The sequence below is a fragment of the Oncorhynchus masou genome, chromosome 2 (assembly GCF_036934945.1).
Source record: "Oncorhynchus masou masou isolate Uvic2021 chromosome 2, UVic_Omas_1.1, whole genome shotgun sequence".
NCBI lineage: Eukaryota > Metazoa > Chordata > Actinopteri > Salmoniformes > Salmonidae > Oncorhynchus > Oncorhynchus masou.
Window position 1 is genome coordinate 628,521 of NC_088213.1, and position 21,470 is coordinate 649,990.

Consider the following 21,470-nt stretch of genomic DNA (forward strand, 5'->3'; position numbering starts at 1 on the left):
TCTGATGCTGTCTGTATTTGATATCTGATCTCTGTGGTAACTGAGGATAACTCTGATGCTGTCTGTATTTGATATCTGATCTCTGTGGTAACTGAGGATAACTCTGATGCTGTCTGTATTTGATATCTGATCTCTGTGGTAACTGAGGATAACTCTGATGCTGTCTGTATTTGATATCTGATCTCTGTGGTAACTGAGGATAACTCTGATGCTGTCTGTATTTGATATCTGATCTCTGTGGTAACTAAGGATAACTCTGATGCTGTCTGTATTTGATATCTGATCTCTGTGGTAACTGAGGATAACTCTGATGCTGTCTGTTTGGATGTGTGATCTCTGTGGTAACTGAGGATAACTCTGATGCTGTCTGTATTTGATATCTGATCTCTGTGGTAACTGAGGATAACTCTGATGCCGTCTGTATTTGATATCTGATCTCTGTGGTAACTGAGGATAACTCTGATGCTGTCTGTATTTGATATCTGATCTCTGTGGTAACTGAGGATAACTCTGATGCTGTCTGTATTTGATATCTGATCTCTGTGGTAACTGAGGATAACTCTGATGCTCTCTGTATTTGATCTCTGATCTCTGTGGTAACTAAGGATAACTCTGATGCTGTCTGTATTTGATATCTGATCTCTGTGGTAACTAAGGATAACTCTGATGCTGTCTGTATTTGATATCTGATCTCTGTGGTAACTGAGGATAACTCTGATGCTGTCTGTATTTGATATCTGATCTCTGTGGTAACTGAGGATAACTCTGATGCTGTCTGTATTTGATCTCTGTGGTAACTAATGATAACTCTGATGCCGTCTGTATTTGATATCTGATCTCTGTGGTAACTGAGGATAACTCTGATGCTGTCTGTATTTGATATCTGATCTCTGTGGTAACTGAGGATAACTGTGATGCTGTCTGTATTTGATATCTGATCTCTGTGGTAACTGAGGATAACTCTGATGCTGTCTGTATTTGATATCTGATCTCTGTGGTAACTGAGGATAACTCTGATGCTGTCTGTATTTGATATCTGATCTCTGTGGTAACTGAGGATAACTCTGATGCTGTCTGTTTGGATGTGTGATCTCTGTGGTAACTGAGGATAACTCTGATGCTGTCTGTATTTGATATCTGATCTCTGTGGTAACTGAGGATAACTCTGATGCCGTCTGTATTTGATATCTGATCTCTGTGGTAACTGAGGATAACTCTGATGCTGTCTGTATTTGATATCTGATCTCTGTGGTAACTGAGGATAACTCTGATGCCGTCTGTATTTGATATCTGATCTCTGTGGTAACTAAGGATAACTCTGATGCTGTCTGTATTTGATATCTGATCTCTGTGGTAACTAAGGATAACTCTGATGCTGTCTGTATTTGATATCTGATCTCTGTGGTAACTGAGGATAACTCTGATGCCGTCTGTATTTGATATCTGATCTCTGTGGTAACTGAGGATAACTCTGATGCTGTCTGTATTTGATATCTGATCTCTGTGGTAACTGAGGATAACTCTGATGCCGTCTGTATTTGTTATCTGATCTCTGTGGTAACTGAGGATAACTCTGATGCTGTCTGTATTTGATGTCTGATCTCTGTGGTAACTGAGGATAACTCTGATGCTGTCTGTATTTGATATCTGATCTCAGTGGTAACTGAGGATAACTCTGATGCTGTCTGTATTTGATATCTGATCTCTGTGGTAACTGAGGATAACTCTGATGCTGTCTGTATTTGATATCTGATCTCTGTGGTAACTGAGGATAACTCTGATGCTGTCTGTATTTGATATCTGATCTCTGTGGTAACTGAGGATAACTCTGATGCTGTCTGTATTTGATATCTGATCTCAGTGGTAACTGAGGATAACTCTGATGCTGTCTGTATTTGATATCTGATCTCTGTGGTAACTAAGGATAACTCTGATGCTGTCTGTATTTGATATCTGATCTCTGTGGTAACTGAGGATAACTCTGATGCCGTCTGTATTTGATATCTGATCTCTGTGGTAACTGAGGATAACTCTGATGCTGTCTGTATTTGATATCTGATCTCTGTGGTAACTGAGGATAACTCTGATGCTGTCTGTATTTGATATCTGATCTCTGTGGTAACTGAGGATAACTCTGATGCTGTCTGTATTTGATCTCTGTGGTAACTAAGGATAACTCTGATGCCGTCTGTATTTGATATCTGATCTCTGTGGTAACTAAGGATAACTCTGATGCCGTCTGTATTTGATATCTGATCTCTGTGGTAACTGAGGATAACTCTGATGCTGTCTGTATTTGATATCTGATCTCTGTGGTAACTGAGGATAACTCTGATGCTGTCTGTATTTGATATCTGATCTCTGTGGTAACTAAGGATAACTCTGATGCTGTCTGTATTTGATATCTGATCTCTGTGGTAACTGAGGATAACTCTGATTCTGTCTGTTTGGATGTGTGATCTCTGTGGTAACTGAGGATAACTCTGATGCTGTCTGTATTTGATATCTGATCTCTGTGGTAACTGAGGATAACTCTGATGCCGTCTGTATTTGATATCTGATCTCTGTGGTAACTGAGGATAACTCTGATGCTGTCTGTATTTGATATCTGATCTCTGTGGTAACTGAGGATAACTCTGATGCCGTCTGTATTTGATATCTGATCTCTGTGGTAACTAAGGATAACTCTGATGCTGTCTGTATTTGATATCTGATCTCTGTGGTAACTAAGGATAACTCTGATGCTGTCTGTATTTGATATCTGATCTCTGTGGTAACTGAGGATAACTCTGATGCTGTCTGTTTGGATGTGTGATCTCTGTGGTAACTGAGGATAACTCTGATGCTGTCTGTATTTGATATCTGATCTCTGTGGTAACTGAGGATAACTCTGATGCCGTCTGTATTTGATATCTGATCTCTGTGGTAACTGAGGATAACTCTGATGCTGTCTGTATTTGATATCTGATCTCTGTGGTAACTGAGGATAACTCTGATGCCGTCTGTATTTGATATCTGATCTCTGTGGTAACTGAGGATAACTCTGATGCTGTCTGTATTTGATATCTGATCTCTGTGGTAACTGAGGATAACTCTGATGCCGTCTGTATTTGTTATCTGATCTCTGTGGTAACTGAGGATAACTCTGATGCTGTCTGTATTTGATGTCTGATCTCTGTGGTAACTGAGGATAACTCTGATGCTGTCTGTATTTGATATCTGATCTCAGTGGTAACTGAGGATAACTCTGATGCTGTCTGTATTTGATATCTGATCTCTGTGGTAACTGAGGATAACTCTGATGCTGTCTGTATTTGATATCTGATCTCTGTGGTAACTGAGGATAACTCTGATGCTGTCTGTATTTGATATCTGATCTCTGTGGTAACTGAGGATAACTCTGATGCTGTCTGTATTTGATATCTGATCTCAGTGGTAACTGAGGATAACTCTGATGCTGTCTGTATTTGATATCTGATCTCTGTGGTAACTGAGGATAACTCTGATGCTGTCTGTATTTGATATCTGATCTCTGTGGTAACTGAGGATAACTCTGATGCTGTCTGTATTTGATATCTGATCTCTGTGGTAACTGAGGATATCTCTGATGCTGTCTGTATTTGATATCTGATCTCTGTGGTAACTGAGGATAACTCTGATGCTGTCTGTATTTGATATCTGATCTCTGTGGTAACTGAGGATAACTCTGATGCTGTCTGTATTTGATATCTGATCTCTGTGGTAACTGAGGATAACTCTGATGCTGTCTGTTTGGATGTCTATTATTAATGACTTGTAGCTTATTATTAATGACTTGTAGCTTATTATTAATGACTTGTAGATTATGTTTAATGACTTGTAGCTTATTATAAATGACTTGTAGCTTATGTTTAATGACTTGTAGCTTATTATTAATGACTTGTAGCTTATTATTAATGAGCTGTAGCTTATCATTAATGACTTGTAGCTTATTATTAATGACTTGTAGCTTATTATTAATGACTTGTAGCTTATTATTAATGACTTGTAGCTTATCATTAATGACTTGTAGCTTATCATTAATGACTTGTAGCTTATTATTAATGACTTGTAGCTTATTATTAATGACTTGTAGCTTATTATTAATGACTTGTAGCTTATTATTAATGAGTTGTAGCTTATTATTAATGACTTGTAGCTTATTATTAATGAGTTGTAGCTTATTATTAATGAGTTGTAGCTTATTATAAATGACTTGTAGCTTATTATAAATGACTTGTAGCTTATTATTAATGACTTGTAGCTTATTATTAATGACTTGTAGCTTATTATTAATGAGTTGTAGCTTATTATTAATGAGTTGTAGCTTATTATTAATGACTTGTAGCTTATTATTAATGACTTGTAGCTTATTATTAATGACTTGTAGCTTATCATTAATGACTTGTAGCTTATCATTAATGACTTGTAGCTTATTATTAATGACTTGTAGCTTATTATTAATGACTTGTAGCTTATTATTAATGACTTGTAGCTTATTATTAATGAGCTGTAGCTTATTATTAATGACTTGTAGCTTATTATTAATGAGTTGTAGCTTATTATTAATGAGTTGTAGCTTATTATAAATGACTTGTAGCTTATTATAAATGACTTGTAGCTTATTATAAATGACTTGTAGCTTATTATTAATGACTTGTAGCTTATTATTAATGACTTGTAGCTTATCATTAATGACTTGTAGCTTATTATTAATGACTTGTAGCTTATTATTAATGACTTGTATGTGAGGTGGTAAAGTAATTAAATCCACTGGTATATCCATTCTCAGCCCTTTCTTCATTGTCTATTACTGTAACTCAACCATCGTTTCTGGTATATTGTACTGTAACTCAACCTTAGTTTCTGGCATATTGTACTGTAACTCAACCATAGTTTCTGGTATAATGCACTGTAATTCAACCATAGTTTCTGGTATATTGTACTGTAACTCAACCATAGTTTCTGGTATATTGTACTGTAACTCAACCATAGTTTATGGTATAATGTACTGTAACTCAACCATAGTTTCTGGTATATTGTTAATTATCTTTCTGGAGTCAGATAAACATGTTTATAGACTAATTGTTTAGTCTTATGAGGTACAGTAGGTGAGGTACAGTATTTCTAACATCATAAATACTGTATATACACATTTTAAATACATTACTGCCCACTACAGTGATGGATCCAGCATCAGAGATACTAACTACAGCATTTCACATAGACAGAAATGACCCACACATTACAACACCATTTAATTGTTTTACCATCACAAAACAAAGGGTTAGTATGTTTTCCTGTCTACCATCTCATAGTGGTCTTTCCTTTGGGGGGGGGGGGGTCAGGGTTATAATAATGGGTTAAGGGTAAGTATATTTTCCTGTCTACCATCTCATAGTGTTCTTTCCTTTGGGGGGGGGGGGTCAGGGTTATAATAATGGGTTAAGGCTGACTCCCAATAACGCATCTGGCTGTAGGTATCCAGAATAAACTAGCTATTACCTTTAACAGATGAGGTTTGTTATAGTAAACTTTAGTTCTGCCCTGAACTTCTCTCCCTTCAACTAGGACACTGTTGTTCCCTTTGTGAATCAAGACATTGAGTAACGTGAAGAGAATAGATGTGACCCGACTGAACAACCATGAAGGTGTTGATGTGACTTATATCATGTAGCTATTATTTTACAACTGGTCTAATAATGTACAACAACAAATACAACGCTGGTCATCAAAGTATTTACTAAATAAACAGCATTTGGATTTAAAATACACACACACAGCTCAATCAAGTCAAAAAGGTCCATATTCCTTAGAAATGTCAGCATGTTGTTGATGTAAATATAGAACATGCTGTAAACCAGTGTTTCCCAACCCTGGGGGTACTGGAGGATCAGGGTTGGGATGTTGGGGGTACAGGAGGACCATAGTTGGGATGTTGGGGTACAGGAGGACCAGAGTTGGGGGTGCAGGAGGACTAGAGTTGGGGGTGCAGGAGGACTAGAGTTGGGGGTACAGGAGGACCAGAGTTGGGGGTACTGGAGGACCAGAGTTGGGGGTACAGGAGGACCAGAGTTGGGATGTTGGGGGGTACTGGAGGACCAGAGTTGGGGGTACAGGAGGACCAGAGTTGGGATGTTGGGGGTACTGGTGGACCAGAGATGGGATGTTAGGGGTACTGGAGGACCAGAGTTGGGATGTTGGGGAGTACTGGAGGACCAGAGTTGGGCTGTTGGGGGGTACTGGGGGGTGGGGGTACTGGAGGACCAGAGTTGGGCTGTTGGGGGGTACTGGAGGACCAGGGTGGGGGTACGGGAGGACCAGAGTTGGGGGTACTGAAGGACCAGAGTTGGGATGTTGGGGGGTACTGAAGGACCAGGGTTGGGATTTTGGGGGGTACTGAAGGACCAGGGTTGGGATGTTGGGTGTACTGGAGGACCAGGGTTGAGATGTTGGGGGTGCTGGAGGAGCAGAGTTGGGCTATTGGGGGATACTGGAGGACCAGAGTTGGGCTGTTGGGGGATACTGGAGGAGCAGGGTGGGGGTACTGGAGGAGCAGAGTTGAGCTGTCGGGGGGTACTGGAGGACCAGGGTCAGGCTGTTGGGGGTAATGGAGGACCAGAGTTGGGCTGTTGGGGGTACTGGAGGACCAGAGTTGGGCTGTTGGGGGTACTGGAGGACCAGGGTTGGGCTGTTGGGGGTACTGGAGGACCAGAGTTGGGCTGTTGGGGGGTACTGGAGGACCAGGGTGGGGGTACTGGAGGACCAGAGTTGGGCTGTTGAGGGGTACTGGAGGACCAGAGTTGGGCTGTTGGGGGGTACTGGAGGACCAGGGTCAGGCTGTTGGGGGGTAATGGAGGACCAGAGTTGGGCTGTTGGGGGTACTGGAGGACCAGGGTTGGGCTGTTGGGGGTACTGGAGGACCAGAGTTGGGCTGTTGGGGGGTACTGGAGGACCAGGGTGGGGGTACTGGAGGACCAGAGTTGGGCTGTTGAGGGGTACTGGAGGACCAGAGTTGGGCTGTTGGGGGTACTGGAGGACCAGAGTTGGGCTGTTGGGGGTACTGGAGGACCAGAGTTGGGCTGTTGGGGGTACTGGAGGACCAGGGTTGGGATGTTGGGGGTACTGGAGGACCAGAGTTGGGCTGTTGGGGGTACTGGAGGACCAGAGTTGGGCTGTTGGGGGTACTGGAGGACCAGAGTTGGGCTGTTGGGGGGTACTGGAGGACCAGAGTTGGGCTGTTGGGGGGTACTGGAGGACCAGGGTGGGGGGTACTGGAGGACCAGAGTTGGGCTGTTGGGGGGTACTGGAGGACCAGGGTTGGGAAACAGTGCTGTAAATGATACTTAGTGACTTTAAAAATAGAGTAAAATATAAAAGTGTCTCACATTTTCACATACTTTTAGAAGAAAAAAAATCTTACATTGTCAGACAACCAAGACAGGATTTAATAGAATCAGTATCTAGAACACAGCTCTTCTGGACAAGGAGAGACTGAACACAGACTAGACAGGGTTTAATAGAATCAGTATCTAGAACACAGCTCTTCTGGACAAGGAGAGACTGAACACAGACTAGACAGGGTTTAATAGAATCAGTATCTAGAACACAGCTCTTCTGGACAAGGAGAGACTGAACACAGACTAGACAGGGTTTAATAGAATCAGTATCTAGAACACAGCTCTTCTGGACAAGGAGAGACTGAACACAGACTAGACAGGGTTTAATAGAATCAGTATCTAGAACACAGCTCTTCTGGACAAGGAGAGACTGAACACAGACTAGACAGGGTTTAATAGAATCAGTATCTAGAACACAGCTCTTCTGGACAAGGAGAGACTGAACACAGACTAGACAGGGTTTAATAGAATCAGTATCTAGAACACAGCTCTTCTGGACAAGGAGAGACTGAACACAGACTAGACAGGGTTTAATAGAATCAGTATCTAGAACACAGCTCTTCTGGACAAGGAGAGACTGAACACAAACAATACAACAAACATATTGGTATGTCAACAGATGCATCCACTGTACAGCAGAAGAGGTTGTCGTCCTGGTTAATAGATACAACAGGAGCTGAAGACCAGATGCTGAGCGATACACAGGGATGAATATATATAAATGGAGTCCTTGGAAAGAAGGGGGGTGTGGAATAGAATGGAGGGGTTTCTGAACCACATTCAGTGGTTCAGCTGGAAAGTTAATTAAGGGCAAAGAGGAAATGGGACAAATCAAGCACCAGACTACCCGAGATGAACGTTCACAAAATGGAATGGAACAAGGACAATGAAAAGTTGGTTCTGAATCGTACAGTAGCGTTACGTTGAAACCTCAGCCGTAGTTGAATTCCAACCCAAATGTCAACCTAATACCTTTCCTGAACAGTTAGTTTTAAATCAAAGCACAACATGGTAAAACTGTCTGTCATCTTCCAAGTAAATATATTTCTCATCTCTCGTATTCTTTAATTTTAATTTAGAAAAATGTAAAACACATTTTAAAACATACCAAATACAGAGTGACATGTCCTGCTCTACCTGGGTTGTATTTTGAGGTGTACAGAAGAAAAACACAATATCAAACAATGTAAAATGGTGACATGTCTTGATGAGGGTACCGTTCTTTCTATACATCACCATGGGAACAGAAAGCCCCTCCCCTATTCTGTCACACACAACTCACTTCACATGTGGAAGTCTCTCTCCCAACTATATGTACAGACATCTTTATTTGGCCGTGACGTTGTAAAGATTTGCAAAATTCCACTAACTTTCCCCAAATTCCCACGTTTAAGCAGGAAGTCTGGGAATCCTCACACCAAGATGTTTTGAGAACCTTTGGAAAGTCACAGGAATGTTACAACCCTTGATGCTGTAGATGTTTAGCTGTTTTCACTCCAGGATCTTCTCCCGTGTGTCGGGCAGTTTGGTGGCCAGCAGACCTCCACAGGCCAGCGCTGCGAACGCCAGGAAAATGGGGATGATCTTTGTGATGCCGATGAACTTGGCAAAGATGACGCTGCCAATAATGGCTGCCAGCTTACAGGTACCGTTCAGCACTCCGAACGCTGTGCATCTGAGGAAGAGAGAGGTACAGACATCAGTGGGTTTAGGGCAGGTGCTTAAAGGACAGTTTACAACAGTGGTTCTCAACCGGCGGGTCGGGAGGTTTTGAATGGATCACAGGTGTCTGAGTAAAAACTACCTGGTTCAATTTGAAACAACCTGCTTCAGTTTGGGTCCCGAGGCAAAACCAGTTGAAAACCTTTGGTTTATAGTATTTATCCACATAACTCCTTCAATGATTCACAATTTCCAATGACCACCTAAATCCCTCATCATGAACAACACAGACATCCGTCTAACACCAGGACATGGGGATTGTGGTTCTCTGTACCTTTTAGCAGAAGGGTAGATTTCTACTGTGATGACCTCCAGTCCGTTCCAGGCCGCGACGCTGGTAGCGTAGAAAAGGCACTGAAATAATATAACTGCCCCCTGACTGAAGCTGAGGAGCAGGAGGAACGTACAAACTGCTGATATCAGCATAGAACCACCTGGTGGAGAGAGAGAGACAGAGAGAGAGACAGAGAGACAGAGAGAGACAGAGAGAGAGAGAGAGAGACAGAGAGGGAGAGAGAGAGAGAGAGACAGACAGACAGACAGACAGACAGACAGACAGACAGACAGACAGACAGACAGACAGAGGGAGAGGGGGAGAGAGACAGAGAGAGGGGGGCAGAGTGAAAGAGACAGACAGAGAGAGAGAATGATTTCAGAGTTTCTGCCATAGTTTCAGGTTGTTTTGTACCATTGATTATTTTCCCACTGAGCCACATACGTGTCTTCACTTCCCTCACCTATAATTTTGATCCTTCCTATCTTGTCCATGAAGAGGGCTGACAGGATGTTGCCTGGCAGTGTCGCTAGACTCCCCAGGAAGCTGACCATGTAGATGACGATGTCGTTCTCCTCCTGGAAGTTCAGATGGCAGCCTTTCTTCGGATGGAGAAACGTGGCATTCTCCATCCGACAGTCTATAAACTTAGAGTCTTCCCAAAGGTCTGCCAGTCACGGAGATAAAGGACCAAATGAGATCATAAGGGGATCTGTGCTCTGTTCAACGTCACGTTTACAGCGCATTCAGAAAGCATTCAGAACCCTTCACTTTTCCTACTTTCTGTTACATTACAGTATTACTCTAAATGTTTTTTTTATTCACTCATAAATCTACACACAATACACCATAATTACAAAGCAAAAACAGGTTTTAAGAAATCTTTGCAAATGTCTTAAAATTTAAACATGGAAATATCACATTTACATAGGTATTCAGACCCTTTACTCAGTACTTTGTTGAAGCACTTTGGCAGCGATTACAGCATTGAGTTTTCTTGGGTGTGACGCTACAAGCTTGGCACACCTGTATTTGGGTAGTTTCTTCACTGCAGATCCTCTCAAGTTCTGTCAGGTTGGATAGGGAGCGTCGCTGCTCAGCTATTTTCAGGTCTCTCCAGAGATGTTCCATTGGATTCAAGTCCGGGCTCTGGCTCAGCCACTCAAGGACATTCAGAGATTTGTCCCGAAGCCACCCTTGTATTGTCATGGCTGTGTGCTTAGGGTCGTTGTCCTGTTGGAAGGTGAACCTTCGCTCCAGTCTGAGGTCCTGAGCGCTCTGGAGCAGGTTTTCATCAAGGATCTCTCTGTACTTTGCTCCGTTCATCTTTCCCTCGATCCTGACTAGTCTCTCAGTCCCTGCTGCTGAAAAACACAGCATGATGCTGCCACCACCATGCTTCACCGTAGGGATGGTGCCAGGATTCCTCCAGACGTGATGCTTGACATTCAAGCGAAAGAGTTCAATCTTGGTTTCATCAGACACGGGAATCTTGTTTCTCATCGTCTGAGAGTCCTTAGATGCCTTTTGGCAAACTCCAAGTGGGCTGTCATGTGCCTTTTACTGAGGAGTGGTTTCCATCTGGCCAGTCTACCATAAAGGCCTGATTGCTAGAGTGCTGCAGAGATGGTTGTCCTTTTGGAAGGTTCTCCCATCTCCACAGAGGAACTCTGGAGCTCTGTCATAGTGAACATGGGCGTCTTAGTCACCTCCCTAACCAAGTCCCTTCTCCCCCAATTGCTCAGTTTGGCCGGGCGGCCAGCTCTAGGAAGCGTCTTGGTGATTCCAAACTTCTTCCATTTAATAATGATGGAGGCCACTGTTCTTCGGGACAGAAATGTTTTGGCACCCTTCCCAAGATCTGTGCCATGACACAATCCTGTGTCGGAGCTCTATGGACAATTCCTTCGACCTCATGGCTTGGTTTTTGCTCTGACATGCACTGTCAACTGTGGGACCTTATATAGACAGGTGTGTGCATTTCCAAATCATGTTAAATCAATTGAATTTATCACAGGTGGACTCCAATCAAGTTGTAGAAACATCTCAAGGATGATCAATGGAAACAGGATACACCTGAGCTCATGCTTGAGTCTTAAAGCAAAGAATCTCAATGCTTATGTAAATAACCTCTTGGCGCACCAATCCCTTTAGCGGGATCATTTTTGTCAACATCCGCTGAATTGCAGAGAGCCAAATTCAAATGAAATTACTAAAAATATTTAATTTTCATGAAATCACACCAAAACATACCAAAACACAGCTTAACTTGTTGTTAATCCACCTGGTATGTTAGATTTCAAAAAAAGCTTTACAGCGAAAGCAAACCAAGCGTTTATGTTAGGGCAGCTCTCTCAGCAGACAAAACATTACAAACAGCTAGCAGCAAAGTAGGTTGGTCACGAAACTCAGAAAATGCAAAACTCTGGGAACACACAGCTATTCACTGACGCGATGTGATCATTCTCGCTCATTTTTCAGAATAAAAGCCTAAAACTATGTCTAAATACTGTTCACACCTTGTAAACGCTGTAGGGAAAGGAATCTGTTTGATATCCCTTTAAATGGAGGGTAGGCATGCAATGGAACAGAGGTTTCAAAATAACAGCACTTCCTGGTTGGATTTTACTCTGGTTTTCGCCTGCAATATCTGTTGTGTTATACTCACAGACAATCTTTTGACAGTTTTGGAAACTTCAGAGTGTTTTCTATCCTAATCTGCATATTATATGCATATTCTAGCTTCTGGGCCCGAGCAATAGGCAGTTTAATTTGGGCACATTTTTCATCCAAACATCAAAATACTGCCCCCTAGTCTCAAGAAGATAAGGTATTTATTTTTTATAAATTAGCAAACAAAAAAAAAATCCGCTTTGTCATTGTGAGGATTTAGGTGTAGATTGATAAGGATTTTTTTTATTTTGAATCCATTTTAGAATAGGGCTGTAACGTAAATAAGGTGGAAAATGTTGAGGGGTCTGAATACCTTCCGAATGCACTGTACATCACATACATAATACACCTCACATATCAACGGCTAAGGTGAACAGCAAGGGAAACATTGTACAACCTTGTCTGGTCTCTCTATGGCGCTTGAATCAGGGACAAATGGATTGATTTGTGAGAATCCATGCACAGATATAACACCTACCTGTGTTATAGAAGACTGTGTTCTTGATGGTGCAGATATAACACCTACCTGTGTTATAGAAGACCGTGTTCTTGATGGTGCAGATATAACACCTACCTGTGTTATAGAAGACCGTGTTCTTGATGGTGCAGATATAACACCTACCTGTGTTATAGAAGACCGTGTTCTTGATGGTGCAGATATAACACCTACCTGTGTTATAGAAGACTGTGTTCTTGATGGTGCAGATATAACACCTACCTGTGTTATAGAAGATCGTGTTCTTGATGGTGCAGATATAACACCTACCTGTGTTATAGAAGACCGTGTCCTTGATGGTGCAGATATAACACCTACCTGTGTTATAGAAGACCGTGTTCTTGATGGTGCAGATATAACACCTACCTGTGTTATAGAAGACCGTGTTCTTGATGGTGCAGATATAACACCTACCTGTGTTATAGAAGACTGTGTTCTTGATGGTGCAGATATAACACCTACCTGTGTTATAGAAGACCGTGTTATTGATGGTGCAGATATAACACCTACCTGTGTTATAGAAGACCGTGTTCTTGATGGTGCAGATATAACACCTACCTGTGTTATAGAAGACTGTGTTCTTGATGGTGCAGATATAACACCTACCTGTGTTATAGAAGACCGTGTTATTGATGGTGCAGATATAACACCTACCTGTGTTATAGAAGACCGTGTTCTTGATGGTGCAGATATAACACCTACCTGTGTTATAGAAGACTGTGTTCTTGATGGTGCAGATATAACACCTACCTGTGTTATAGAAGACCGTGTTATTGATGGTGCAGATATAACACCTACCTGTGTTATAGAAGACCGTGTTCTTGATGGTGCAGTTCTCAAAGTATGTGTTGGTCGACCTGACGTCCTCAAAGTAGCAGTTCTCGAACAGGGAATCTTCAAACTTCACAGACTTGATCTCTATATCCATGAACCTAGATAAGAGATAGCACAAGGTTTTTTTAGAGAGAGAACAGCCCTGCTTCAGGAAGACATCTGACAACATTGTAACGTACTAGTTGTCCACTCAAAATATCCCATCTGTGACATACTTGTCATGGACATATTCTCCCTCTTTGTGGATCTGGTTGACCAGGGAGAAGTTGAAGTGGAATCGCTCCACTCGTTCTCGATGGAAGAGTTTCACCTTGGACTCGTACTCCTCATACTGCATGTACTTGATCATGTCAGGGAACCACACCGACAGTCCGTGGTAGCTGAGACACAGAAGTAACAGTACCCCGTCATGATTGACACGTCCAATAGTGACTTGCCAGTGCTCTCGACAGGTAGCAAGCTATCACGTGTTAGATATGCAGACGTTCCCCATCTGGAGAGCTTTGACTGGATTGGATATCTCCTGTGTTGGATGAGGCTCACCTGATGGGATAACAGGGGGGGTCTGTTGAATATACTCACAACAAAAGGTTACTACTGTTTGTTTACCTGAAGGCCATGGTGAACCAGACGATAGCCAGGAACAGACCCTGCAGTCTGAGGTCTGGTGCTGCCAGGGACATCACGTTCTGCATCACCTGGAGACATAGAGGCAACAACACGAACAAGTCATCCTCCTGGTTCAGACACACTCTTATGAGCAGTGCTATTGACAGTTTTCAACACACTCTTATGAGCAGTGCTATTGACAATGTTCAAAAACTCTAACATTTTAAATCAAGAATATGTATTGTAGCAATCTAACACCTAGCATCCTCCTAGGGTTTAGGATCTCTTGGTGTAATGGCTGAGGTGTTGTGTTGACAGTCACTGGACACTGATTGAATCCCGGTTGGGGCTCCCCCCTGAAATGGCTACTAGATGTTACCTGTTGGAGGAGGTTGGTGTGTCTGACGGTCCTGCTGTTACCTGTTTGAGGAGGTTGGTGTCTGACAGTTCAGCTGTTACCTGTTTGAGGAGGTTGGTGTGTCTAACAGTCCAGCTGTTACCTGTTTGAGGAGGTTGGTGTGTCTAACAGTGCTGCTGTTACCTGTTTGAGGAGGTTGGTGTGTCTAACAGTCCTGCTGTTACCTGTTTGTGGAGGTTGGTGTGTCTGACAGTCCAGCTGTTACCTGTTTGAGGAGGTTGGTGTGTCTGACAGTCCTGCTGTTACCTGTATTGAGGAGGTTGGTGTGTCTGACAGTCCAGCTGTTACCTGTTTGAGGAGGTTGGTGTGTCTAACAGTCCTGCTGTTACCTGTTTGTGGAGGTTGGTGTGTCTGACAGTCCAGCTGTTACCTGTTGGAGGAGGTTGGTGTGTCTGACAGTCCAGCTGTTACCTGTTTGAGGAGGTTGGTGTCTGACAGTCCAGCTGTTACCTGTTTGAGGAGGTTGGTGTGTCTGACAGTCCAGCTGTTACCTGTTTGAGGAGGTTGGTGTCTGACAGTCCAGCTGTTACCTGTTTGAGGAGGTTGGTGTGTCTAACAGTCCTGCTGTTACCTGTTTGAGGAGGTTGGTGTCTAACAGTCCTGCTGTTACGTGTTTGAGGAGGTTGGTGTGTCTGACAGTCCTGCTGTTACCTGTTTGAGGAGGTTGGTTTGTCTGACAGTCCTGCTGTTACCTGTTTGAGGAGGTTGGTGTGTCTGACAGTCCAGCTGTTACCTGTTGGAGGAGGTTGGTGTCTGACAGTCCAGCTGTTACCTGTTGGAGGAGGTTGGTGTGTCTAACAGTCCAGCTGTTACCTGTTTGAGGAGGTTGGTGTCTGACAGTCCAGATGTTACCTGTTGGAGGAGGTTGGTGTGTCTGACAGTCCAGCTGTTACCTGTTTGAGGAGGTTGGTGTCTGACAGTCCAGCTGTTACCTGTTTGAGGAGGTTGGTGTGTCTGACAGTCCAGCTGTTACCTGTTTGAGGAGGTTGGTGTGTCTAACAGTCCAGCTGTTACCTGTTGGAGGAGGTTGGTGTGTCTGACAGTCCTGCTGTTACCTGTTTGAGGAGGTTGGTGTGTCTGACGGTCCAGCTGTTACCTGTTTGAGGAGGTTGATGTCTGACAGTCCAGCTGTTACCTGTTTGAGGAGGTTGGTGTGTCTGACAGTCCAGCTGTTACCTGTTTGAGGAGGTTGGTGTCTGACAGTCCAGCTGTTACCTGTTTGAGGAGGTTGGTGTGTCTGACAGTCCAGCTGTTACCTGTTTGAGGAGGTTGGTGTGTCTGACAGTCCAGCTGTTACCTGTTTGAGGAGGTTGGTGTCTGACAGTCCAGCTGTTACCTGTTTGAGGAGGTTGGTGTGTCTAACAGTCCAGCTGTTACCTGTTGGAGGAGGTTGGTGTGTCTGACAGTCCAGCTGTTACCTGTTTGAGGAGGTTGGTGTGTCTGACAGTCCAGCTGTTACCTGTTGGAGGAGGTTGGTGCGTCTGACAGTCCAGCTGATACCTGTTGGAGGAGGTTGGTGTGTCTGACGGTCCAGATGTTACCTGTTTGAGGAGGTTGGTGTCTGACAGTCCAGCTGTTACCTGTTTGAGGAGGTTGGTGTCTGACAGTCCTGCTGTTACCTGTTTGGGGAGGTTGGTGTCTGACAGTCCTGCTGTTACCTGTTGGAGGAGGTTGGTGTGTCTGACAGTCCTGCTGTTACCTGATTGAGGATGTTGGTGTGTCTGACGGTCCAGCTGTTACCTGTTTGAGGAGGTTGGTGTCTGACAGTCCAGCTGTTACCTGTTTTAGGAGGTTGGTGTCTGACATTCCTGCTGTTACCTGTTTGAGGAGGTTGGTGTCTGACGGTGCAGCTGTTACCTGTTTGAGGAGGTTGGTGTGTCTGACAGTCCAGCTGTTACCTGATTGAGGAGGTTGGTGTGTCTAACAGTCCAGCTGTTACCTGTTTGAGGAGGTTGGTGTGTCTGACAGTCCAGCTGTTACCTGTTTGAGGAGGTCGGTGTGTCTGGCAGTCCAGCTGTTACCTGTTTGAGGAGGTTGGTGTGTCTGACAGTCCAGCTGTTACCTGTTTGAGGAGGTTGGTGTGTCTGACAGTCCAGCGCTGGAAGGATGTTCCAGTGTCACTCTGGATCTCAATGAACTCATCCTCCTGGGTCTTAGGAGTCGTGATGTTGGACACCTGACAGGAGGGAAACGGAGAGATTATATCACATTATATTGTTAGAGAAAAAATAGTCATTATGTAACATTAGATTGAACTAGGAGTATGGTTCTCCTGACTGTACTAGAGGAGAGTTGGTTTGACCGGTGGTGTACTCACAGTGACTACCCTCTCTGGTTGACTGTACTAGAGGAGCGGTGGTGTACTCACAGTGACTACCCTCTCTGGTTGACTGTACTAGAGGAGCGGTGGTGTACTCACAGTGAATACCCTCTCTGGTTGACTGTACTAGAGGAGCGGTGGTGTACTCACAGTGAATACCCTCTCTGGTTGACTGTACTAGAGGAGCGGTGGTGTACTCACAGTGAATACCCTCTCTGGTTGACTGTACTAGAGGAGCGGTGGTGTACTCACAGTGAATACCCTCTCTGGTTGACTGTACTAGAGGAGCGGTGGTGTACTCACAGTGAATACCCTCTCTGGTTGACTGTACTAGAGGAGCGGTGGTGTTCTCACAGTGAATACCCTCTCTGGTTGACTGTACTAGAGGAGCGGTGGTGTACTCACAGTGATTACCCTCTCTGGTTGACTGTACTAGAGGAGCGGTGGTGTACTCACAGTGAATACCCTCTCTGGTTGACTGTACTAGAGGAGCGGTGGTGTACTCACAGTGAATACCCTCTCTGGTTGACTGTACTAGAGGAGCGGTGGTGTACTCACAGTGAATACCCTCTCTGGTTGACTGTACTAGAGGAGCGGTGGTGTACTCACAGTGAATACCCTCTCTGGTTGACTGTACTAGAGGAGCGGTGGTGTACTCACAGTAAATACCCTCTCTGGTTGACTGTACTAGAGGAGCGGTGGTATACTCACAGTGAATACCTTCTCTGGTTGACTGTACTAGAGGAGCGGTGGTGTACTCACAGTGAATACCCTCTCTGGTTGACTGTACTAGAGGAGCGGTGGTGTACTCACAGTGAATACCCTCTCTGGTTGACTGTACTAGAGGAGCGGTGGTGTTCTCACAGTGAATACCCTCTCTGGTTGACTGTACTAGAGGAGCGGTGGTGTACTCACAGTGAATACCCTCTCTGGTTGACTGTACTAGAGGAGCGGTGGTGTACTCACAGTGAATACCCTCACTGGTCGACTGTACTAGAGGAGCGGTGGTGTACTCACAGTGACTACCCTCTCTGGTTGACTGTACTAGAGGAGCGGTGGTGTACTCACAGTGAATACCCTCTCTTGTTGACTGTACTAGAGGAGCGGTGGTGTACTCACAGTGAATACCCTCTCTGGTTGACTGTACTAGAGGAGAGTTGGTTTGACCGGAGAGTTGGTTTGACCGGTGGTGTACTCACAGTGAATACCCTCTCTGGTTGACTGTACTAGAGGAGCGGTGGTTTACTCACAGTGAATACCCTCTCTGGTTGACTGTACTAGAGGAGCGGTGGTGTACTCACAGTGAATACCCTCTCAGGTTCTCCCTTGGCCTTCCAGTTGGTATCATGGACCTGTCTCAGAATCATCCAGGCCTCGTCATGTCTCCCATTCTGAGAAGAGACAGACAGAAACATCTGTTAGTCTATCACATGTAGCTACTGGAATATACAATGCCATAGAAGGTGGAATATACAGGTACAATCTTAGAAGAAAGGTGCTATCGAGAACCTAAAAGGGTTCTTCAGCTGTCTCCATAGAATAACCCATTTTGGTTCAAGGTGGAACCCTTTTTGATTCCAGAAAGAACTATGTTGGGTTCCATGTAAGGGTTCCATATCCCATGAACATTTTGGAGAACCCTTTTTGCTTCCAGTTGGAACCCTTTTGGTTCTACATGGAACCCAAAAGAGTTCTACCTGGAATCAAAAAGGGTCCTACCTGGGACCAAAGGTGGTTAACCTATTGGGAAAGCAGAAGAACCTTTTTGGTCCCCTTTTTCTAAGATTGTACAACACCATGTAAAAGGAATAAGGGACTGGGGGAGATGTTCAACCTTTACAGCAGTGTGATTCAGTTCCTGTTTTTTTGAGAGGCTGAAAGCTATGTGGCTGCTGAGTCATCGTGATATCAGAATGCTCTGTGGCTGCTGAGTCATCGTGATATCAGAATGCTCTGTGGCTGCTGAGTCATCGTGATATCAGAATGCTCTGTGGCTGCTGAGTCATAATATCAGAATGCTCTGTGGCTGCTGAGTCATCATGATATCAGAATGCTCTGTGGCTGCTGAGTCATCATAATATCAGAATGCTCTGTGGCTGCTGAGTCATAATATCAGAATGCTCTCTGCCTGCTGAGTCATCATAATATCAGAATGCTCTGTGGCTGCTGAGTCATAATATCAGAATGCTCTGTGGTTGCTGAGTCATCATAATATCAGAATGCTCTGTGGCTGCTGAGTCATAATATCAGAATGCTCTCTGCCTGCTGAGTCATCATAATATCAGAATGCTCTGTGGCTGCTGAGTCATCATAATATCAGAATGCTCTGTGGCTGGTGAGTCATCATAATATCAGAATGCTCTGTGGCTGCTGAGTCATAATATCAGAATGCTCTCTGCCTGCTGAGTCATCATAATATCAGAATGCTCTGTGGCTGCTGAGTCATCATAATATCAGAATGCTCTGTGGTTGCTGAGTCATCATAATATCAGAATGCTCTGTGGCTGCTGAGTCATCATAATATCAGAATGCTCTGTGGCTGGTGAGTCATCATAATATCAGAATGCTCTGTGGCTGCTGAGTCATAATATCAGAATGCTCTCTGCCTGCTGAGTCATCATAATATCAGAATGCTCTGTGGCTGCTGAGTCATCATGATATCAGAATGCTCTGTGGCTGCTAAGTCATAATATCAGAATGCTCTGTGGCTGCTGGGTCATAATATCAGAATGCTCTCTGCCTGCTGAGTCATCATAATATCAGAATGCTCTGTGGCTGCTGAGTCATCATGATATCAGAATGCTCTGTGGCTGCTGAGTCATAATATCAGAATGCTCTGTGGCTGGTGAGTCATCATAATATCAGAATGCTTTGTGGTTGCTGAGTCATCATAATATCAGAATGCTCTGTGGCTGCTGAGTCATCATGACATCAGAATGCTATGTGGCTGTTGAGTCATCATGATATTAGAATGCTATGCAGCTGCAGTCATCATAATATCAGAATGCTCTGTGGCTGCTGAGTCATCATAATATCAGAATGCTCTGTGGCTGCTGAGTCTTAATATCAGAATGCTCTCTGCCTGCTGAGTCATCATAATATCAGAATGCTCTGTGGCTGCTGAGTCATAATATCAGAATGCTCTGTGGCTGGTGAGTCATCATAATATCAGAATGCTCTGTGGCTGGTGAGTCATCATAATATTAGAATGCTCTGTGGCTGGTGAGTCATAATATCAGAATGCTCTGTGGCTGCTGAGTCATAATATCAGAATGTTATGTGGCTGCTGAGTCATCATAATTTCAGAATGCTGAGTCATCATAATATCAGAATGCTATGCAGCTGCTGAGTCATAATATCAGAATGCTCTGTGGTTGCTGAGTCATCATAATATCAGAATGCTCTGTGGTTGCTGAGTCATCATAATATCAGAATGCTCTGTGGCTGGTGAGTCATCATGACATCAGAATGCTTTGTGGCTGCTGAGTCATCATAATATCAGAATGCTTTGTGGTTGCTGAGTCATAATATCAGAATGCTCTCTGCCTGCTGAGTCATCATAATATCAGATGCTCTGTGGCACACACACACACACACACACATACACATATGCACACACATACACATACACACACACACACACACACACACACACACACCCACACACACACACACACACACACACACACACACACACACACACACACACACACACACACACACACACACACACACACACACACACACACACACACACACACACACAGTATGTTACCTCCAGGTAGAAGCGTGGACTCTCTGGCATGAAGACCAGTCCAACGAGGGCAATGATGGCTGGAAACATACACACCAGAATGAATACTCTCCAGGTGTGGATCTGGTACTGTGTCCCCAGGCTAATGCCCCAGCCTGCAACAACATCAACAACAACATTGGATTGGATTGCGTCCTACCTGACAGGTCGCTCCTACCAGGTGGCGTGGCGAGAATCATCTGTCTCCTCGCCACGCGCTCTCACCACTGGTGTCCCCCAGGGCTCTGTTCTAGGCCCTCTCCTATTCTCGCTATACACCAAGTCACTTGGCTCTGTCATAACCTCACATGGTCTCTCCTATCATTGCTATGCAGACGACACACAATTGATCTTCTCCTTTCCCCCTTCTGATGACCAGGTGGCGAATCGCATCTCTGCATGTCTGGCAGACATATCAGTGTGGATGACGGATCACCACCTCAAGCTGAACCTCGGCAAGACGGAGCTGCTCTTCCTCCCGGGGAAGGACTGCCCGTTCCATGATCTCGCCATCACGGTTGACAACTCCATTGTGTCCTCCTCCCAGAGCGCTAAGAACCTTGGCGTGATCCTGGACAACACCCTGTCGTTCTCAACTAACATCAAGGCGGTGGCCCGTTCCTGTAGGTTCATGCTCTACAACATCCGCAGAGTACGACCCTGCCTCACACAGGAAGCGGCGCAGGTCCTAATCCAGGCACTTGTCATCTCCCGTCTGGATTACTGCAACTCGCTGTTGGCTGGGCTCCCTGCCTGTGCCATTAAACTCCTACAACTCATCCAGAACGCCGCAGCCCGTCTGGTGTTCAACCTTCCCAAGTTCTCTCACGTCACCCCGCTCCTCCGCTCTCTCCACTGGCTTCCAGTTGAAGCTCGCATCCGCTACAAGACCATGGTGCTTGCCTACGGAGCT

General features: G+C 44.3%; 1 protein-coding gene across 1 annotated transcript in view; it reads right to left on the minus strand.

Annotated features, from left to right (window-relative positions):
* Window positions 1-7,883: 7,883 nt before the first annotated feature.
* The window catches only part of LOC135553211 (synaptic vesicle glycoprotein 2B-like), a 48,511-nt gene continuing 34,924 nt past the window's right edge, over window positions 7,884-21,470 (minus strand). The window contains exons 4-12 of the mRNA XM_064985389.1: window positions 20,540-20,673; window positions 18,066-18,155; window positions 16,507-16,620; window positions 14,027-14,115; window positions 13,633-13,797; window positions 13,382-13,515; window positions 9,878-10,081; window positions 9,415-9,574; window positions 7,884-9,093 (exon numbers count right to left, since the gene is read on the minus strand). Coding sequence (XP_064841461.1) covers window positions 8,910-9,093; window positions 9,415-9,574; window positions 9,878-10,081; window positions 13,382-13,515; window positions 13,633-13,797; window positions 14,027-14,115; window positions 16,507-16,620; window positions 18,066-18,155; window positions 20,540-20,673 — 1,274 coding nt within the window. The 3' untranslated portion in view covers window positions 7,884-8,909. The remainder of the gene's footprint in view (window positions 9,094-9,414; window positions 9,575-9,877; window positions 10,082-13,381; window positions 13,516-13,632; window positions 13,798-14,026; window positions 14,116-16,506; window positions 16,621-18,065; window positions 18,156-20,539; window positions 20,674-21,470) is intronic.